The sequence below is a fragment of the Puma concolor genome, chromosome A3 (genome assembly GCF_028749965.1).
Source record: "Puma concolor isolate L17-30 chromosome A3, mPumCon1.1.hap2, whole genome shotgun sequence".
Classification (NCBI taxonomy): Eukaryota; Metazoa; Chordata; class Mammalia; order Carnivora; family Felidae; genus Puma; species Puma concolor.
In genome coordinates, this window is record NC_141669.1 from 139,407,400 (window position 1) to 139,428,141 (window position 20,742).

General features: G+C 60.7%; 1 protein-coding gene across 2 annotated transcripts in view; it reads left to right on the forward strand.

Moving 5' to 3' along the window:
- CDH4 (cadherin 4) overlaps positions 1-20,742 on the forward strand; it is a 540,926-nt gene that overhangs the window by 463,076 nt on the left and 57,108 nt on the right. For both annotated transcript variants that reach the window (XM_086702623.1, XM_086702624.1), the window contains exons 5-6: positions 11,513-11,668; positions 18,918-19,062. In XM_086702623.1, the coding sequence (XP_086558749.1) occupies positions 11,513-11,668; positions 18,918-19,062 (301 nt within the window). The remainder of the gene's footprint in view (positions 1-11,512; positions 11,669-18,917; positions 19,063-20,742) is intronic.

Genomic DNA, 20,742 nt, shown 5'->3' on the forward strand with positions numbered 1-20,742 from the left:
TCAATGACCTCACGTGTCACCGCTCCTTACACTGGGGGCATCCGCACAGCAGGCATCCCTGGGGCTCCCACAGCAGCGTGCTCCCCACCTCTGGACCCCAGCCCACCCCATATCGCCCCCCACCTTCCCTCCCTCCTCGGGACCCCAGCCCACTCTGCACCCCTCCCCTCCCCCTCCTCAGGACCACCTGCTCACCCGGCACCCACCCCTGCTCCCCAGCATGGCCCCTCTCCAGGCTCCTGGAGCAAAGCAAAACTAAGGAGAACCATCGTCCTGCTGCGCCACAGCGGTAGCCGGGACTCCACCAGTAACGGGAGCAGAGTGTCGACGCGCATGGTGCCACCCGTCCCGAGCCCTGTGGCCCCTCGGGCTTCTGCCATCACGATCCCCACGAAGGCTGGGGGTGCGGTGGCTTCCGGACGGTCACTGAGATGCAGCCCCCGACAGGCAGGGCCGGCCTGGGAGCCGCCGGCCTGGCAGCAGGGGCCGGCACACGCCTGGCACCCCTCTCCTCCGCCCACCTCGACCTCGCTGGGGGGACCTCCTCACCCACTCTCGGCGGCACGGACGGAGAGGCCGGGCTCGGCCACCATCCCCGCGCCCGGCGAATCTGCCTGTCCGGTCTCCAGCCGCGGCTGCTGGGTCCAGGACGGGACGGCAGCTGCATGGAGCCCCCGGGAGGGCGGCATCTCCCGGGTCGGAGCGCGCAGGGCGCCAGCGCCGGCTCTGGGGAGGACGCCTAGGTGTGGACCCCGCTCGGGTGCTTGGGAACCAGCTGGCCTGACAAAGTGGCTGCATTCCCTGTGCCTCGGTTTCTTTGTCTGTAATGGGGCTTTGACGCTGCTTGTAGAGTTTGAGCGGTAACTGAGCCCGTGCGGGTGGGCAGATAACACCCGTGGCACCAGCAGACTGGGTACAGAAGCGTGAGCTGTCGTGGCCGTGATTACATTTGCGTTGCCCCTGTGTCCGTGCCACGGATACAGCGGCTGTGTGACTGCTGCGCTGCGGTGACTGTCGGTCTGTCCCGTGGCTGCTGGTTGCTAGGCAGATAGGGTGTAACCACGGAAGTGAGAAGGGCCACAGAGGGAGAGAACACGTGCTGAGAGCATCACCTGAGCCATGATCCAGCTGTGCCTGCAACCCACACCATTCCCACACGAGAGCCAGTACGTTGCCTCTTTGCTCGAGCCAGTGAGCGTGATTTCTGACACTTGACAAAGGACAGGGGTCAAATGCCCTGTGGTAGCGAGGGGGCAGACTGGATCCCCTGCACTGTGGCCCGGAACCTCAGCCTCATCTGGTATTTCTGTGTCCTCCTGTCCCTTGTTTGTTCAGTCATCCACGTCTGGTTTGCAGAGCATTTTCTGTGCATCTACTGGGACACTGGGCTCTCTGGAGGAGACGTCAAAGCAAAGCACCCAGGCATCGTTACTGCAGAGTCGAATACTCTGCTCAGACTTATGACAAAGCAAAGTATTCGGTCCCCACTATTGGCAATGCATAAACTCAGCAAGGCTCAGTCCTTGGCCCTCGCTAAGTCATACTCAGCCCGCAGTTCACAAAGTGCAATACTCAGCTATCGTTTACTGAAGGAGTTCGCTATTCATCCCTCAGTACTGACTAAACATACTGCTTTCTACTGACGAAGCACAGTACTCAGTACTGAGAAAGCACAGCACTTATCCCTCGTTGCTGACTAAGCCACGTACTCAGCATAGTACTAAGCACAGTACTCATTACTGACTAAGCATAGTACTCACCCCTTGGTACTAACACGGTACTCGGTACTGACTAAGCACAGTGCTCAGCCCTTGGTACCGACTAAACCAAAGACTCAGCCCTCAGACATGCTGCAGACCATCCACTGCAGTCTGTCCCGCGCTCTTGACAACAGCTCTGAGGGATTGGCATTAGATCCCATTTCCAGGTGGTGACGAGGAAGCAAGACGGCAGGTGACCTGACCCAGGAGGGGAGCTAGAGAGGAGGTGAGGGCACCTGTCCTGAGTCCCTGGGGTGCCCTTCCCAAGAGAATGAGGAGGAGACCTTCATCCCAAAAGGAAACACCCCCATGGGCCCAGCTTGGGTCACATGCCCCTCCCTGAGCCAGTCACTGGGCTGGGGGACGTGCTCCTGGTGCCCACGGACGGTCCTCCCCACCGGCCCGTGCAAAGCATGGGGGGCAGTGGTTTCTGAAGGTGGGCGGGGGGGGGGGGTCCTCAGCAGACACAGCAGGGCTGGTGGCTGCCTGGGTGCCCCATTTCGGCCCTGCTCGCAGCCTCACCCCCCCTCGCTGTCCCCAAATGCCTGCTCACACCACACCCCCACCATTCCTGTCCCTCAGGGGCTGGGGGCTCATCCCAGCGCCGGGTCCTGCCCCTCGGGGCTCCCTCCCGCGGCCTCCCCCCAGCCCGAGCTATGGCCTGGCCACCACAGCCTCTGTCTCCCCCACCCTGCCCCACGTTCCCAAGGACTAGATCCCGTCCGGTGTCATCCCTCACCCCCAGCCCGGGCCAGCACACGGCAATGGCAGACTGGAGCTGTTGTGTTAAAACCGAGGCCGTGTGGGCAGGGCCTTCCAGACACAGGCAGGGAACGCGTGTCGAACACCGACGAGGCAGAGCTCCCGGCCAGACCCCCGCTGTTCATCTGGAGGAGCAGGATGCCAGCCACCAGGGTGTGGACGACAACCCTGAGGGAACACTCAGCCCACAAGCTCCCGTGTCACGTCATCCGGTCCGTTGATCCCTACTTGATCAGACCGAGGCAGGAAGTGCACCCGTGGACTCAGCTTCCTGTCTTGGGCTCCCTGAGGGACACGGGTATTCCTAGCTCGGGTCCTGGACGGGGGAAGTGGGCCCGCTCTGGCTTGTCTGCGGACGACGGCCCTCGTTAGCGACCATGTTCGCACAGCTGCCCCAGGCTGCTCTGCTCAGGGTCCCGTGTCCCTCCAGCAGGCTTCCCAGGTACCTACTGCCGAACGAACACCGCTCCAGGCCGCGTGCTGTGTGAGTGACCGTGTGCCCCTCTCTCCTGAGCGCGCAGCCCAGTGGGGGATGGAAAGAAGGCAGTCGACACAGAAAAGGCCAGAAAAAGCTGGCAGTGACAAGGACCGTGGAGACAAGTAAGCGGGGTGCAGCCGGTGCCGTTGGTACCATCAGGTCCCCAGGGGCCGGCGCACCGTCCCCGCCCGCTCGGGGTCTTGCTGGCGGTTCAGAGTCGGACACCCCCGCAGAGGGCTGACCGTGCCCCAGTGGCAGGTGCCCGGGAGGACCCCCCTCGCCCTGGGCTGGCCCACAAAAACCAGCCTCCTCGCCCCAAGGCCGGACTTCTCTGCCACAGGTCACACCCCGGGACTCCCCCCGCCACCGTGGGATGAGACTAAAGCCAGACCCCGGGCAACACGTCTCTTTTCCCTCTTGTGTCTTCTCCTTTTCCCGCTCAGCCGCCCCGCCCCCCAGAAGCATCTTTGTGTCGGGCTCTGCTCACAGGGAGCGCCACTCTGACCCCGGGATCCAGAGGTCGGGGTGGGGCCTCTGCAGGGAGGTGCCAGGCGCAGATACGTGAGCACCCCAGTGACCTCTCCTGTGCTTCGCACGTGCCTGCCCAGCGCTGTGCTCGGGCTCTGCGGCCCGCACGGGGTCAGGAGGTTTGACCTAAGGCCGTGGGAAGCTGTCCAGCTACCGAAGCGGAAAGAACGTGCCCAGGAGGGTCCTGGGCTCCCACGGACGGGAAGGGGAGGGCAGGCCAGCCGGGGAGGGGGGGCCCGGGCTCCGGGTCTTGCCCAGGAGGTGGCTCTGTACTAGTGGAGGGACCCCGGCCAGAATTTTCCACCCTGACTCAGTCTTTTTCTTTTTGTAACATAATTTATTGTCAGATCGGCTTCCATACAACACCCAGTGCTCAACGCAACAGGCGCCCTCCTCAGGGCCCGTCACCCACTTTCCCCTCTCCCCCACCCCCATCAACCCTCAGTGTGCTCTCGGTATTTAAGAGTCTCATGGTTTGCCTCTCTCCCTCTCTGGAACTGTTTTCTCCCCTCCCCCTCCCCCTCCCCCATGGTCTTCTGTTAAGTTTCTCAGGATCCACATATGAGTGAAAACATACGATATCTGTCTTTCTCTGCCTGACTTATTTCACTTAGCATAATACCCTCCGGTTCCATCCACCTTGCTGCAAATGGCAGGATTTCATTCTTTCTCATTGCCAAGTAGTATTCCATTGTGTATATAAACCACAATTTCTTTATCCATTCATCAGTTGGTAGACATTTAGGCTCTTTCCATAATTTGGCTGTTGTTGAAAGTGCTGCTATAAACATTGGGTTACAAGTGCCCCTGTGCATCAGCACTCCTGTATCCCTTGGGTCAATTCCTAGCAGTGCAATTGCTAGGTTGTAGGGTAGTTCTATTTTTAATTTTTTGAGGAACCTCCACACTGTTTTCCAGAGCAGCTGCACCAGTTTGCATTCCCACGAGCAGTGCGAGAGGGTTCCCGTTTCTCCACATCCTCACCAGCATCTAGAGTCTCCTGATTTGTTCACTTTGGCCACTCTGGCCGGCGTGAGGTGGTACCTCGGTGTGGTTTTGATTTGTATTTCCCTGATGAGGAGTGATGTTGAGCATCTTTTCATGTGCCTGTTGGCCATCTGGATGTCTTCTTTGGAGAAGTGTCTATTCATGTCTTCTGCCCATTTCTTCACTGGATTATTTGTTTATCGGGTGTGGAGTTTGGTGAGTTCTTTATAAGTTTTGGATACTGGCCCTTTGTCCGATAGGTCATTTGCAAATATCTTTTCCCATTCCGTCGGTCGCCTTTTAGTTTTGTTGATTGTTTCCTTTGCAGTGCAGAAGCTTTTTATCTCGATGAGGTCCCAATAGTTCATTTTTACTTTTAATTCCCTTGCCTATGGAGCCGGGTCGAGTAAGAAATTGCTGCGGCTGAGGCCCTGTCTCATTCTTGATTCAAGATCCACGTTTGGAAAAGAGAAGCTGATTGGCCCAGCCTGGCTGGTAGGCCTGCCTGGTGGCTGGTAGGGGTGCGGGGGGGTGCAGGGGGTGTGGACTGTCTCCCCAAGACCACTCACGATGGGGAACGATGACCCCCCAAAGGAAATCGGGCCTCCGTTACTAGAAGAGCCAGGAACGGGTGCTGAGTCACCCCCACCGCCAGCCGTCGTGCAGCCTGTAATCCCAAACCACAAATTAAGTAGCTACCTGTCTTTGTTAATTCGGTGCAGCCCGAAGGCCATTTCTGAGAAGCATCTAATTCACTCTTCCCCACCAGGCAAATTCTGGAAGAACATATTCATGGCTTTCATTAGTATTCATATGACTTTGAGGATTTTTTCATGATTTCTAAAACTCAAAGTAATTGTGAATGGTAATGTGTAACAGTGTGAATGTTACACAACAAATGCCTCTTCCTATCACATTCTGGGGTTTCCTGGTCATTACAAGAACCTAATTGAAAATAATTGAGGGCTGGATTTTGTCCCATGGAAAATACTGGATAAAATGCAAGACGGGCAAACATCGTCAAGCCCCTCGCGGTGATGTGGGAGAGAGCAGCAAGGGTTGGGAGAGGGAAGAACCCTGGCTCGCCCGCGGCCCCAAGTTGAGCCCGTTAATTCGATGAGAGCAGTTTGATCGTCACCGGGTCTCGCTGTTCTCAGCACGGTGGCAAAGGGCTCTCAGAGTGCGGCAAGCTGGAAGGGACGCACGCAGACACTGGTCACGATGTCACAGCTGCTCTCAAAAGCAGCTGAACTGAAGCTCTGGTCCCAGAGCTCAGAGTCGTGGTGGCTTTTTAAAACATGGCGCTTCCACAGTCCCCGCACACCGAGTGACAGTGGCGACCAGGGAGCCGCTCTGGGGGACACAGAGACCCTCTGGGCTGTCCCCGGTGTGACTGTGCAAGGGGCCCCGTGTCCTCGGCCTCCCTGTCTGTGTATAAAAGCCTTCTTCGGAAGACAGGTGACTCCACTCTCGGTCCCCAGTTACTTGTACGACTTGTCCCCTCCTTGCCCCTCTGGTCCCCACGCCCGTATATGCAGATGGACCGGACAAGGTGGTGGGGTGGGGCTGGACATTCTGGGGCTCCCCTTTAGTGGTCCCCAAGGAGTTCCGGGACGGGGTGGAGATTCCTTCAGAGCTAACAGAGGCTTCTGAGGCATGAGGACACATAGGAGGAAACCCCAATTTGGACAAAGAGGCCCAAGACCAACAGGGGCGGAACGGGTGGGGGACCGGCCTTCCCTTTGCCAGCCCCATCTGGCGCGCGAGGGGGGGGGGTCCCGTCCGGCCTGCTGGCGCTTGAGGAGAGGGCCCACCGGCCTCCGCGGTCCCTTCCTCTCCTGCCAAAGGCCACTCCCCTACTCTGACCCTCAGAGGTCTCTGCACGGGCAGGAGAGGTGGGAGCAGAACTTCCCAGGAGCACCCCCCTCCTCTCCTGCTGTGGGATCCACGTCGGGGGAGGTGAGGGGTGGCCAGACCTTGCTTCTCTCCCCGACTCCCCTCCCCCTTCTCATTTCTCTGTTCACTTCCTCACTCACACAGCAGCCCGTGAGGCTCTGAGTGCACCTGCTTCCTCCCACCTCTGGCTGCTCCCCACATTTCTCTCCCTGTGTACTTCCTCCTCCCACAGGGCTCAGAGAAGCCCTTGGTGCCGCCCACCCCCCCAGCCCCACTGCCTTAGGCTTTCCTGCGGCTGTGGAAGTGACACTGGCCATCTGCTTGCTGTCTGCCTGCCCCGCCCCCCGTTCCTGCCCCAGGCCGAGTGTCCGTGGTTCCCGTCCCCGGGCCGAGTGTCCGTGGCTCCCGTCCCCGGGCCGTGTGTCCGTGGCTCCCGTCCCCGGGCCGAGTGTCCGTGGCTCCCGTCCCCGGGCCGTGTGTCCGTGGCTCCCGTCCCCGGGCCGAGTGTCCGTGGCTCCCGTCCCCGGGCCGTGTGTCCGTGGCTCCCGTCCCCGGGCCGAGTGTCCGTGGCTCCCGTCCCCGGGCCGTGTGTCCGTGGCTCCCGTCCCCGGGCCGTGTGTCCGTGGTTCCCGTCCCCGGGCCGAGTGTCCGTGGCTCCCGTCCCCGGGCCGAGTGTCCGTGGCTCCCGTCCCCGGGCCGTGTGTCCGTGGCTCCCGTCCCCGGGCCGAGTGTCCGTGGCTCCCGTCCCCAGGCCATGTGTCCATGGTTCCTGTGTTCACCCACAACTGCACGTGCCATCCCTGCAGACACAGCCTGTGGTGCTTGTGCTCCTGGGGCCCAGAAAAGGGAGCTGAGCATGTTAGTGCTCACGCGGGAGGGAGAAGGGAGGACAGGCGGGCATTTGCACAGACAGGACAGCAGACAGAGAAAGCCTGAGGTGACGCTGAGAAAACCAAGAAGCCCCAGCGGTCAGAGCTGGGGCCCCGCTGCGGCCACAGGGGAGCTACAAATGTGTCCGGTGAAACCCTTCTCTTACCTCTGGGCTCTGCTGGGGGTCAAGGGTTTGAAAGAAAATTGCCTCTCTTGGCTGGCTGCAGCCACGGCCGCGTGTCCACCCGCGTCCTGCGTCCCGATGGTCCCGGGCCGGGAGGGGGGCGAGCGGCGGCCGCTGCACCTCAGCAGTCCCAGGAGGTAACAAAAACGAGGGTGTGTAGTCTGTTTGCTGGGAAGGTCTCCAGGCTTAATACCCGGCGAGGAGGAACACCCGGAAGGCGCCACAGAAGAATTATTTGCATCCTCGCAGAAGAACTTGGTCCTCAGAACCTGAGAGCAGCTTGCAAATGTCAGGGCAGGAGGTCCCGGGGACACCTCATAGCGGGCAAGGAAACCCTGAGGACACGGAACCCGCACCTTCCAGGACGCTGGGTGCAAAAGGGGAGGGGAGATCCAGCCATGTGTGCGTGTGTGTGCGAGCGTGCGTGGTGCGTGCGGAGAAACTATACAAGGCAGTGGAGTTCAAACCTGTCCCTGAGTTCTTCCCCTGGGGCCTCTCAAGGACCCTGTTCCTTCCCTGCCAGTCGTTACCACGCTTTTTAATTGTGGACTAAGAGGGTGTCACTTTTTCAGGTGTGTCTGATTCCCCGGGCACGCGAGCCACGTGAGGGCAGGGCAGGGTCCGCCCAGAGCAGGGCCCGGCCCATGGCACGTGGAGGTGTTGAAGTGACGCGGGGCGGGAGCAGGGGACCAGCCTGAAGCTGAAGGTCCTCTCTCCTTGTTGGGGTGTCTTCCTCTCCTGGGGTGATGCTTTCTCCGCTGGAGTCTGGACGTGATTCTCTCCCGTTCGATGCTTTGGGAATAAACTTCCGAGGTGTTTGCGATTCAAACCCACACATGGTGACTTTTCTCCGGTTTCAAGTTCATTTGAGATTAGGCAAATACCTCCTCCTTGGGGAAGATTCTGCCAGAATCCTTCATTTCATCCGGCCTTTCCTAAGGACGCGAGCCCGCCTTCCACGCACAAGTCCCTGGGTGAAAACAATCGCCCGGCACCATAAGTTATTTTAATGTAGACGTCACTTTAAACTAACCTTTCACCATCTGTTCTGTCCTTTAATAACAAATGCAAAAGAGCCTAATTCTCCGTGGCGTCGTAAAAGTGAGGTGGTGATAGAAACGCCTGTCTGTGTTCTTTATTCATGGCCCTATCGTATGCTGCCGTGATGTTTTCCTCATTTTCCAGACACAAATCAAGGGGAAACTGCTCTCCCCTGATCTGGTGAATTCATTTGTACAGTATTTCTTCTTAATGTGGTAAACTGTGCGGAGCATCCCCGAGCCGGCACTGAGTCCCGGGCGCGCACACAGAGCGGCAGCTGGGGAATTAAGCAAAGGCACCCAGTGGTCAAACTGTAATGAGATTCCTTTGCAAAAAATAAAACCTCTTTAAATATGTGGTGGGTTCTTTTCAGTGGTTTTATAATTAAATTTCCCCATGAAGGATGGGCAGTCTGGCCCAGAGAACGCGGTAGAAGCGTGCCAGGCCGTCCGCTGTGCTCGCCGGCCGGCTGCCGGAGCCCCCACCTCTGGAGGACTGCCTGGCCCGAACCCAGCGACCCCTCCATCCAGCGCAGCTCAGCCGCTTCTCTAGGGCCCTCTGTGTGCTCAAGTGCCGAACTCAGAACTTTCTAGAACTTTCCGGGCTCCCAGAAGACAGAACTTGTGCTTCATAAGCAGCCAGCCTGGGGCTTTCTACACTAATCACACAGTTCCCCAACGGGGTCTGATCTGCTCTAACGGGTTCCCCACATGCGGACAAACAGCGCAGGTGCAGATGGCCAGAGGGGTCTTCCTCTCTGGGACCCAGACTGGCAACTGCCGCCCCATTTCCCTGGCGACGGCACCTTGGCGCAAACTCCCTCGGGGGAGAAGAGGTGGCTCACGGCCACGGAGGGCCAGGGCCGCTGTCCTGTGAAAGGAGCCCTGGGGAAGGAGCCAGGTGGCCAGGAAGGCGTCCGTCCTCTGTCCTCTGTCCTCCGTACAGGCTCATCTCCCTGGACACGGCTGTGCACTGGGCTGCTCGCACACGGCTGTCCTGGCTGAAGGACGTTACTCGGTGGGCAGCAGAGGGCCCATGATGAACACAGGGTACACACGTGTCCTGGGGCGCCCAGCGCTGTGAGCGATGAGCGGGCAGAAGGCGGCAGGCCCGGGACCCAATGTGTTCATCCCTGGAGGGAGGCAGGGGTGGCTGTGGCCAAGATGAGCACAGCAGAGCTCCGACACCCCCACGGCCCAAGGGACGGCACAGGGTGACATGCATCCCCAGCCCTGGCCCCGGCCATTCTTTCCGTGGCCTGGCCTGAGCCCTGCCGGGTGTGTGCTGCTCAGGGCAGAGCCAGGAGGTGGGAGATGGAAACAAAGACAGTCCTCGTAGACTGAGGGGAGGAATGGGGGGTGGGGGTGGGATAGGGGTTTGAGGGGGGGGAGGGGAGGGCAGGGTGGGAGAGAGAGATGTGGAGAGAGGGGAGGGGTGGGGAGAGGTATGTGGAGGGGGACGGAGCGGGGTGTCAGGGAGGGGTTTGTGGAGGGGGGAGGGGCTGGGGAGGCGAGAGTTTTGGGGTTGGAAGAGGAGTTGTGGAGGAGGGGGGAGGGTACAGGGTGGAGGACAGGAGTATTTGGGGCGGGGGGTACATTCCCAAACAACCACCCGAGAAATCTACTTAACATCTGTCGCTACCTGGTACAAAAACGACTCTTGTCGTGAGGACGTGGAGACGTAGCAGCCGGCACATGGGCGGGAGAGGACCGTTAACTACCTCCCCATCCCGTGACTGCCTTATTCTAGACCAGGAAGTGTGCACCCTGGACGCCTTCGCTCGTGTCGCCCGCCCTACGCCCCCACCTCTGGCAGCTACCTGCCTGTCCTCCGTGTCCATGAGCTCAGGGGTTGTTTTTTTTTTTCTGCAATGAATTTTATTTGCAGTCTTGCAACAAAGCCGACCCTGCTCTGTAGAACTGGAGGTTTCCATTGTGTCCGTTTTGTTATAAAATGTTGTTATGATCCCTGAGCTTTGATTTACAGGGAAAAAACTGCATTTTGTAAAGGTATACTGGGGACCCGTGAACGATGAAGGGTTATTGGAGCACCCACCCCCAGCACCGCCTGGAATCCACATATAACTTGACCTCCAAAAACTTAACTACTCATAGCCTACCGTCCACCAGCAGCCTCACCAACAACATACAGTCCATTAACACATATTTTCTATGTTGAGTGTATTATGTGCCGTGTGCTTACAATAAAGTAAGCCAGAGAAAAGACAACGTTATTAGGAAAACCATAGGAACAGAAAATACGTCTACAGTCCTGTACTGTATTTATCCAAAAGAATTCCCTATATAAATGGACCAGCGCAGTTCAACCCCGTGGTCAAGAGTCAACTGTATTCAAAGTTGAATTCCAATCTGTTACTTTGACCTTATCAATTATACCTTTTCAGTCTCGGGGGCTCAGAGAAACCAGTTACCTTCCAGCGGGCACCCCCGTTCCCGTCAGGTGCCCCTTACCATTACAAGAGCTTTTGCTTCCTCTAAATGAAAGAGTTCACAGTTCTCCGTGAAAATACTTTTACGTTCACATGTAGCCTATAGCCATTGTGACAACAGTCCTCAGTGTGAAATCTGTGTCTACCTCCCGGTTGCGGGTCCTCTCTGCCCCGACCCATCCTCACAGCCTCCCACCTTCAGGGACCGGACCCTGTTCTCTGGTGCCTCCGTCAAAGGCGCAAGATATTGGGACACGGACGAACACGTAGCAGGTGTGTGTGCTGTGTCCCAGCCTTTCTCCCCTCTGGACTCTGTAGCGGCTGCTCCGTGGTCTCGTCTTTCCCCGTCCCCTGCTGGGCCACCGGACGTGTGGTTGGTGGCACTCCATGACCCCCTCATCACTGGCTGCCCTCCCAGTTCCCAGAGTGGATACCTGATGTTCCCCGAGTTGGCCAAGTGCAAGCAAATCAGGGGTGGGATGAATGGACGTTTAAGAAGCGTGGCCCCTGCCCCCCGCCGCAGGCTGACTCTCCTCTGCTTTTGCTCCTGTTTCCAGATCCGGTCCGACAAAGACAACGACATCCCCATCCGGTACAGCATCACGGGGGTGGGTGCCGACCAGCCCCCCATGGAGGTCTTCAGCATCGACTCCATGTCTGGACGCATGTATGTCACTAGGCCCATGGACCGGGAGGAGCGAGCCTCCTACCACGTGAGTACCTCGGGCCTTGGGTTCCTAACTTGGGAAGGAGACTGTCAGCCTGAGCCTGTGCTGGAATTGCCCGCAGGGCTGTGTAAAGCCCACGGCGCTGGGCACCACCCTGGGGTTTCTCATTCAGCGGGCCCGGGGTGGACACCTCTGCCACATTCCCAGGGGAAGACAGGAAGGTCTGGGACCACCTTGGAAGGACCCCTGGTGTAGAAGCTCTGGATCCACGTGTGCTCCCAGGAGCTCATTAGTTCTGGTGGAGGGAGGGGACACGTGGCTGCTGGGCACCGTGGGGCCCTTTTTCTGGAGCGCCTCTGTGAGCAGTTCCATCCTGTCCAGCCCTAGAATAACACACCTGCTTCTCTGAGAGCCGGCAGCGGGTCCGGGATGAGTGCTGTGCTGGTGCCACCTCGGAGCGGGGCACGCAGAGGGGAAACGGACGTGACCACAAACGTTGCAGGGCTCGGGCTTCTGGGGGCTGTTGGCTCCTCTCCTGCTTGGCCTCCCTGACGTGGTAGCTCAGGGGAGGGACCCCGGAGCTCAGGTGAAAGCAGCAGCGTCTCGTGGCCTCCACCCTAATGGCCAGTCCCCCGTCCGGACCCCCTCCTCACCTGCAAGATGCAGGTTTGCACCAGCTGGAGGCAGTGTGAGCTGGAGGCAGAGGTGAGGACCCCGGGCCCCTCACCAGGTGGGAGGATGCAGGGTTCACATGTGTGAAGCCCGGAGAACAGAGCCCCGCGCACGATACGGCCGGTGTGCACATTGTAGTTGTCATCACGATGTCCGAATGTCCAGGTCCTCGCTTGTAACTTGGAAATGAAGACCATCGTTGGAGAGCATCGTATTCGCAGCCTTTTGCCCTGATGTGGACGTAATCAGCCCAGATTTCACTTGGCTTCAGCCCCCAGTGCCGAATATGGCGAAACACCGCCGCCACTCTCTGGTTATCTGCTTGGGGCCCACTGTCCACCTCCTGGCACTAGCAGGAAGGCTCCACGTGGCAAAGAGCCATCAAGCTATCCACACCACGTCGCCAGGCCCGAAAACAGAGCCTGGCCCTCAGGGGATGCACAGGAACCACTTGCAGAGAGAAGGAATTGGTGGGAGAGGTTAACTCTGTCATTGACAATGGTGGCCTCCCCCGAGGGACCCCTGACGCCGCATGAGAAGTAGGGTGCGAGGCTGACTGGACCTGGGGAAGCCAGGTTGGGAGGTTGGTCCATCCTTCTTAGCCACGGTCTCAGACTGGCTGCCCAAGTCCCAGGTGGGTTCAGCTTCACAGAGCTAGTCAACATGGAAGAGAAGGTTCCTCTCTACTCATGGGTCTTCGCCCATGAGTAGAGACAGGTGTGGAATCAAAGTCAGGCTCCCGGCTCCAGAAATCCCCAGTTCACTAGACCCAGACATCCCTCTTCAGAGAAGCTTCCAAGAGAAACCTTGGCTCATGCTTCCAGACTCTTCCCTTTGGGTACACCACTTCATCTCCCATCCATCCATCCATCCATCCATCCATCCACCCATGTGTCCATCCACCCATCCATCCATCCATCCATCTACTCATCCATCCATCTACACACCCACTCAGCCACCCACCATCCACTGATCCATCCATCCATCCATCCATCCATATATACATATGTTCCATCCATCCATCTACCCATCCAGGGAACAGTTCTCAAGTGCCTAGTACATGTTAGGCCTTGTGGTTGACAGTGGGCCTACAGTGATAACATGAACAAACATGGCCCCGGGCAGGGGGAGCTTATACCACTGGGATTAAAAGGCATCAAAGCCTTTTGGCCTGAAACCCCTGAGAAAGACCACGTGCCCAGATTCTTCAGCAATCAGACCACAGGTCTTGACGGAGTGGGTGTGTCCTGCCCGGAGATGCCACCGGGCATGGGCATCCGGGTGTCATCCTGACTGCCCCTCGGACGGTGGGGGCCAGGGTCAGGGAGAAGAAGCAGGTACAAAGAAAATCACTACATCTTTTCTGAGCCAGACCGGTCATTCCGTCCCCGGGGCTAGGGAATGTGGAGGCAGAAACACAGACTTGAAAGCCCTGAAGCAGGTGGCCGCTGACACTCGGGCCCATTTTGCTGCTGGCGTCTGGGCAGGCCGTTTCAGGGGTGCCTTCCCCCGGGAGGGGCTTGCAGGGGGCTCCCCCGAGGCCCTGGTAAAAGCAAGGCGTGGCTGTTCCCACACCCAACACGCAGCGGGGGCCGGACGCTGGGGATGCGCCACCCCTCCTCCCTGCCCCCCTCCCTCCTCCCTTGTGGTCTGTCCACCCTCCCAGAGGCACATGCCCCTTCTGAATGCGCTGTTCCGGGCGTCTGTGCCCCCGAGTCTAAAGGGATGTGCAGCCAGTGGTCGGGGACCGGTGAGCGTTCCCAGTGAGTGAGAAGAGAAGGCAGGGGGTTGCTGCTTGCTCGCTACGTCGCCCACCTGGTCAGGTGTCCCTCTGCCCTGCGGCCCTCGTCCCGGATTGGCCAATGACATCCAGGGCCTCGGCCGACATGGGAGAGCTTTGTCTCCAAACAGCCCCACAAAGAGGCCACGTGCTGGTGATCATGCTGACCTCCTTCAAGATTAGACAGATTGGCTTAGAGAAAGCCCCTCCCCCGGGCCTGAGGTGCCAGACCCTTCTCTTGAGGCCTGACGGTAGGGTTGGCCCCAGGCGACCCCTCTCCTGACCGTAGGGCTGGCGCCATGTGGCTCTTCAGTGTCCCCTGAAACGTCACTCCTCTCTGTACTGCAGCCATCGGCCGCGGTTGCTTCGTGGTTTGGGGAGGGGGAGCTCCCTGTGGGGCACCTCTCCTGCCTTCCTTGGGGCTCCAGCGACCCCTGCTGTCCCCAGCGCAGGTGTCTTCTCTGGCTGTTTCTTACGGACCGTCCAGACCGCTGAAAGAAAGCCTTTGTCATAGGCCCTGGACCGGCTGCCCCCCACGGCTGCTCTGTGACCACAGCCCTGGCTGGCCTGGTGGGGAGGGGCCACCCCGGGCAAGGTCCTGCTCAGCTCTGACGTCCAGGATGGCCACACATCCCGGGTCCCAGTGTAGAACGAAATGGGGGACCCTCATCTGGACTAAGGATTTCAAGACAGTGACGGCAGGGCGTTCAGCCACACGTGGGTCCTCCTGAGCTCGGGGCCCGTAGGCTGCGTGGTCTCAGGCCACGGAGCCCACCCCGCGTGGCCAGCCTCCAGGCTTGGGGTCCTGTCTGAGGTGGGATCGACGGCGAGGCCATTTCACGGAGACTGAGGCTTGTGAGGGGTGGGTCTCACAGCCTGTCGTTGTCTGGGCCTCCCAAGCCCTGTCAGCCCCAGTGCAAGCTGCCCCCTGCGCGTTGACCTGTGTTTCTCCCACGGCCGAGTGTTGCCAGCACCTTCGCCCACGCACTCCCCCACGTGGACACCCCAGGCTGGGCCCTGGGACGGCGGGATCTGGGAAAGGAGGTGGACCGACGACGGCCTGGGACCTCCTCTCGAGTTCTTGGTGCACCGCTCGCTACGCGGCAGGTCCTCAGCGCCAACCGACACTCGGCCAGCACGGGCACTCATGCAGCCATGCCGCCCGAGACGCATCCCCTTCACGCACCCGTGGACTCCCCCACGGGCTGCACAGGCCGTCCACACACATCTGTGGCCCGGCTCGAGATGGAGAGTCAGCTCCCCTCACGTGCCGACAACGCAGCTAGACCCAGAGACAGAGCAAGAGGGAGAAACAGAGACACAGAAATAGAGAGACAAGGGGGAGAGGGAGAGACGGGGGGGGGGGGGCGCGACCTGCCAGCAGCAGAGCCCCAGCCCCGCAGATGCAAACGTGGGCACAGCTCGCATCTCTCTCTCTCAGATTCTCACCACGGCGCGGCCAGCAGGTGCAGTGGGCGGGGCTTGGGGACTGTGCCGGGGGCTGTCCGCCAAGCCCGCTCCGGAGGACGCGGGCCCCAGCGCCTGCCGACTGCACAGCCGCTCCTGGGAGAACACACGCCGTGCGGGGAGGCTCTCCCTTGCATTTTATTTTAATTACGTTGGAAACCTTGAGCTCAAAATGAAGACCCGCTCTTGGTGTTTCCAGTTCACTGTTTCTCCCCTGCAGCTCACACCAAAGTCAGCCCTGGAATTCTGGGCTCCCCGGGATGGCTGCTGGGCGAGAGGAAGCGGAGATGCCCCCGAGGGCCCTTGGTCCTTTCCAAGGACACCTGCAGGCAGGCCACGCCACACCCCCTCCTCTCCGAAGCCGGCTGAGAGGAAGCCGGCAACTCTGGGGGGAGACCATCCACCCGTCCCCACACACTCGGCTCGGTGTCCGGGTCTCTGGGTGACTCACTCGCCTCCAGACACTTTGCCCATATTCTCTTCCGTCTCCGGCCACGGCCCTGACGTCCCGTCTTGGGAGACGGAGAAATGATTGTTTCCCGCTCGTCATCAACTAGGAAATGTGCCCCACGGGGCTGCTGACTTCAGTCTCCTCAGACCCCATCTCACAAGTGGGCAATGTGGGCCCTCGCCCTGGGGCTCCCAGGGCCACCCCTGGCAGCCACCTCCAGCAGTGTCAGCCCTGCTCCCTGCGGGGTGACAAGTGGGCCGGAGACAATGGGACCCGGACCGGAGGGCGGCCAGATCCATTTGCCAAATTCTGGACTGAACCCTCACATCCCGTTTTTCAACTCTCTGTCCCACCGCGTGAAGCCCTCTGCTGTCCCCCCCGAGGTCAGGGTCCTGGCGGCCCTCACACCCCCATAAGGCTCCAGCACGAGCCCCTCCCGGCACTCCTACCTTACGGGGTGCCCCCCAGCACGAGCACAAACTCGGTGGCTTCAAATAACACCCGCTTCCTGGCTCACACTCTGGAGGTCAGAAGTTGGCAGCTGTGCCCCAGGGTCTCACCAGGTGCAGGTCGAGGTGAAGCCGGCCTACAAGTGTCTGCTTCCTGCCCGTTCAGGCCGTGCCGGGCCCAGGTCCCCACTTCCTTCTGGCTGGCAGCCGGGGCCCCTCTCGCCCCCTAAAGGCCCCTGCATCCCTCGGCGCGTGGCCCCCTCCACTTTCAAGCTGTGCACGTTATCCCGCTGTCTAGCGTCCGGCTCCCTTGAGGCCACCCGCCAGGGAAGCACCGTGATCCCAGAGCCACGAGGCCACCGCGTCCCGCCCAGACGGCGTCCCTGCGTAGCGGTCAGCCGTGCCACAAAACGTCGCCCCGTCGAGGGGGCGACCTGCCATCGCTCCCTCAGCTGGGGATCCACACACCCCATCCTCGGGCACCTTCGGCCACACCTCCCACCTGAGAGCCGGCTGATCGTCCGTGGCCACGGGTCACTGACGCGAGCGTTCAAACGCACGAAACGAAGAGGGGTCGTGTTTGCTTTGCAAGATGGTTCTCCAGAAGATTCCTTCGAGGGCTCCGCACGTAAGACCCACTGCTGAGTCCCGCCACTACCGCCATCTTCCTGAGCCTCGCTTTCCCCGTCCGTAAACTAGCGGTCGGGACCAGGCAGTCTCTCGGGTTCTTGTGAAACCCGAGGCGTGAGTGACCCGTGTGGGGCTCCTGGGGCTCTGCCCGGACCTGAGCAGGCGCGCGGCCAGTGCCACCCCAGCGCCCACCCGCAGGCGACTTCAGGGCCCACGTGGGGTGCTCCGTGGTCCGTGCTCCAGCGGGAGACGCAGCGCGAGCCCCGGAGAGGCAGCAGGCGCCCATCGTACCCACCGCCCTCGTCCCGTCCCCTCTGGGGCCTGAGACCAAGCTCACAAGTTGTCGTCTCCCTGTCCCCCTCCCATGGCGAGAAGAGACACACGTCCCACACACGACATCGCAGGAGCGGGATCTTCCCTCCACGCGAGACGAGACGCTTGGGGTTGCAGGTCGCCGAAGGCGCGGACGGCTTCCCTGTCTCCGCAGGAGGACAGGCCCCCTGAGCGGTGAGGGGGCCTCGGACACCCCCGCAGAAGCTAGCGATGCGACGGACATTTGGGGGGGCGGGATGGGGGGAGACCAGGAGGACCCTGGGCCTCACAGCCGGGGGCCGCTTCTGCTACAGGCCCGCGCCAAAGCGGGCACCGCCACTTCTGTTGAGAGATGCCAGCATTAACCGGAGCTCAGGATTACCTTGTCCAGAGGCTTCCTGACCCTTGACCCCGTGCGCTGCTCAGGGCCGCGTTCGACGAGGCGGAGGGTCACCTGGCTGCCGCCCAGAGCTTCCGCAGCAGGATGGGCCGGCGGGGGGCTAACACGGCAAGGGGGCTTCACGTCCCTTAACCAGGGTGCTGGGGACTCACATCCGCCCCAGAGGCTGCGGCCACCGCCCGGCTCCTTAAACACTTCAAGGGTGAAATTCCACTCGGGGCCGTCGCGATGAACCGAGCCTCCGTGGGGCAGGTGTGGAATGCACACAGCGTCCTCCTTCCCAGAAGCTGGCGTGGGGCCCCAAGGAGGCCATGGAGAGGATCGTGTGCCCCCCGCCCAGCTCGGGGACACCCCCCACACACTCCAACAGGCTTCCAGCACGGCTCTTCTCACGCCCTTGGCCTGGTGCCGTCCTGTTGCAAAGATGGTGGGGTCCGACGTGTCCAGCTTGCAGGGTGATGCGGTTTCCACAGAGACACATGTGACACTCAGAGCCTTGGTGAAGAGAGACCTTGGGCAGACCCGGTTCTCCCCCACATCCCAGGCCCCACACGGCCCCTCTCCGGCCCCCTCGGCTGGCCTCAGCCACTCTGGGACCCCCATGGGGACCTCCACCCTTGCTCTCCTCTCCATCTCCTTCGTCAGGCCTCAGCTCCAACATCACCTCCTCTGGGAAGCCTGCCTGGCCTCCTCCCAACCCCAGCCAGCCGCTAACAGTACACCCAAGTTACCTGTCTTCTCTTCCTTCTTGACGTCCCTCTCCCTTCCAGATGAGAAGCCCCAGGGCTGGGCCACGTCTATTCCACTGGGCAATAATCTCGGGTCCAGCCCGTGCCTGGTGCACAGAGTCCCGTGACAGATACTGGTTGAGTGAATAAATTAATGAGTGAACGGTGAGTGAATGAATGAACTCATCCAAAAACTAAGGGTTCCTGACAACCCTTCCCCGTTTCCACGGAGGCGAGAGCCGAGGCTCAGAGAAGTTTCATGACGTGTCCCAATTGCACACCCCTGCCTAGACTCTCCCTTGAGGGGCCCAGGCCCTCACATCACCCCCGGCCTGCTGCCGAGGGCCTGCGGGAACCTGCTCCCGGCAGTTCCCCACGGCTGACGGTGTCTGTGTTGCTTTCCAGCTCAGAGCCCACGCCGTGGACATGAACGGCAACAAGGTGGAGAACCCCATCGACCTGTACATCTACGTCATCGACATGAATGACAACCGTCCCGAGTTCGTCAACCAGGTCTACAACGGCTCTGTGGACGAAGGCTCCAAGCCAGGTGAGCCCCCAGCCCCTGACGACCGGCGGGCCAGCAGGAGCCAGTGGGCAAGGAGGCCCCGCGCTCCGGGGAGGCCGTGCGGCCCCCACGGGACCCTTCTGCTGATGCGTCCATTTATCACCTCCTGCGTGTCCCACAGCGTGTCTGGGAGCGGTCCAGAGAGGGGTGCAGACAAGACAGGCTACCACAGGTGAATATGGCCATTGCACTGATGATAAGGCTCAGAAGGAAGCCATGGGGCGCTGAGAGTCCTGGAGGTGGCTGCAGATCAGGGAGGGCCCCTCTGTGGAGGTGACTTATAGGCTGAGAGCTGAAGCCGGAGCAGGAGCCGCCTGGACAGGAGGTCTGCGGTCTGTGTGTGGGCAAAGGGGGCCTGGGGAGGGAAAAGGCACGGGCAAAGGTCCCGGCGCAGGAGGCGAGCTCAGAGAGGAGACCTGCCATTCGAGGTCTCCCACGCCACACTTTGCATTTTATTCCAAGCCCCGTGGGAAACCCACGAGAAGGCCAGACGCCCCCAGCCCCGAGAGTTGCATGCCCGAGGCCCAGCACCCCTCAGAGTTGACCCAAGAGCCAGTCTTCCCACAGACTTCAGTTTGGCGTCAATGATGTTGACTTCATCATGGGCCGGGCCCCTGGCGAAGCATGTGATATGTCTCTGGATCCGCATCCCCCAAGAAGCGGGTGCCCTCCTTCTCCCCTTTAGCAAAGACACGGCTCAGGGTCCGAGGAGGTGAAGCGAGCAGCCCTCCTGAGCGTAGCGGGCCGGAATCCCCAGCCGACTCCGGAACCTTGCCTGGGGACCAGCGGCATCGCTGGGAACACGCTGGCAATGCAGAACCTCTCAGCACGCACCCCTGATTCAGGCTCTGCAGGTGGGGCCTGGAGTCTCGGCACGATGCCCCACCCCCCAACCCCCGGTGGTTTGTGCGCAGGCCCAAGTTTGAGAGGCGGGGCCCTAAACCGCTGCCTCCTCCGAGGATGGAGTGTCGTCCCCGGGACACCTGCCTGCGGGGTCAGGGCGGGTGGAGCTGAGCCGGGAGTAGCCACGAAAACACAGGACGCCCAGCTGCGTGTGAGGGTAGCCATTGTCACGCGTGTGCCCCACGCAACGTCGGAACATGCTTCCAGGGCCAGAGGCCGCCTTGCCGATCTGAACTTCAGCGTGACTGGCGTCTGTAAGTTAGTGGGCGACGCCCCGTCCCGGGAGGGCTTCCGGGCCCTTCCGGGGCCCCTGGCCCTGGGCAAGCGGAAGCCCGGGCACAAGGAGCCCGGAGCGGAGGCGGCCTCCCGGGAGGGGCCGGTGGCATGCCACCACGGGGCGGCGAGGGCGAGCATTTATCATCCCTTCCCCGCCCGAGGACGTTGTCGCAGCTCCGTCTCCCGGGGCTGCTGTTTCCACAAGGCGAATGCCATTTTCGATTGATTGTCTCAGAACCTCAAGACGCAGACCAGCCTGGTGTCAGTGAAGGGGACGGGGTGTGACGTCATTTCTGCCGGCACCCGGGGCGGCTCCTCCCCTGGAGAGGCAGGGGACAGTCCCTGGAGAGGCAGGGGAAGGCGGCCGACGGGCACATCAGCTCCAAGCAGCCAGAGACCGGACGAAAGCCGCCAGCCGCCAGCTCCTTATGCAGCCGGAGGCAGGGGACTGGGTGCCGGGCTGGGGGGCTTTCTCGTTACCAC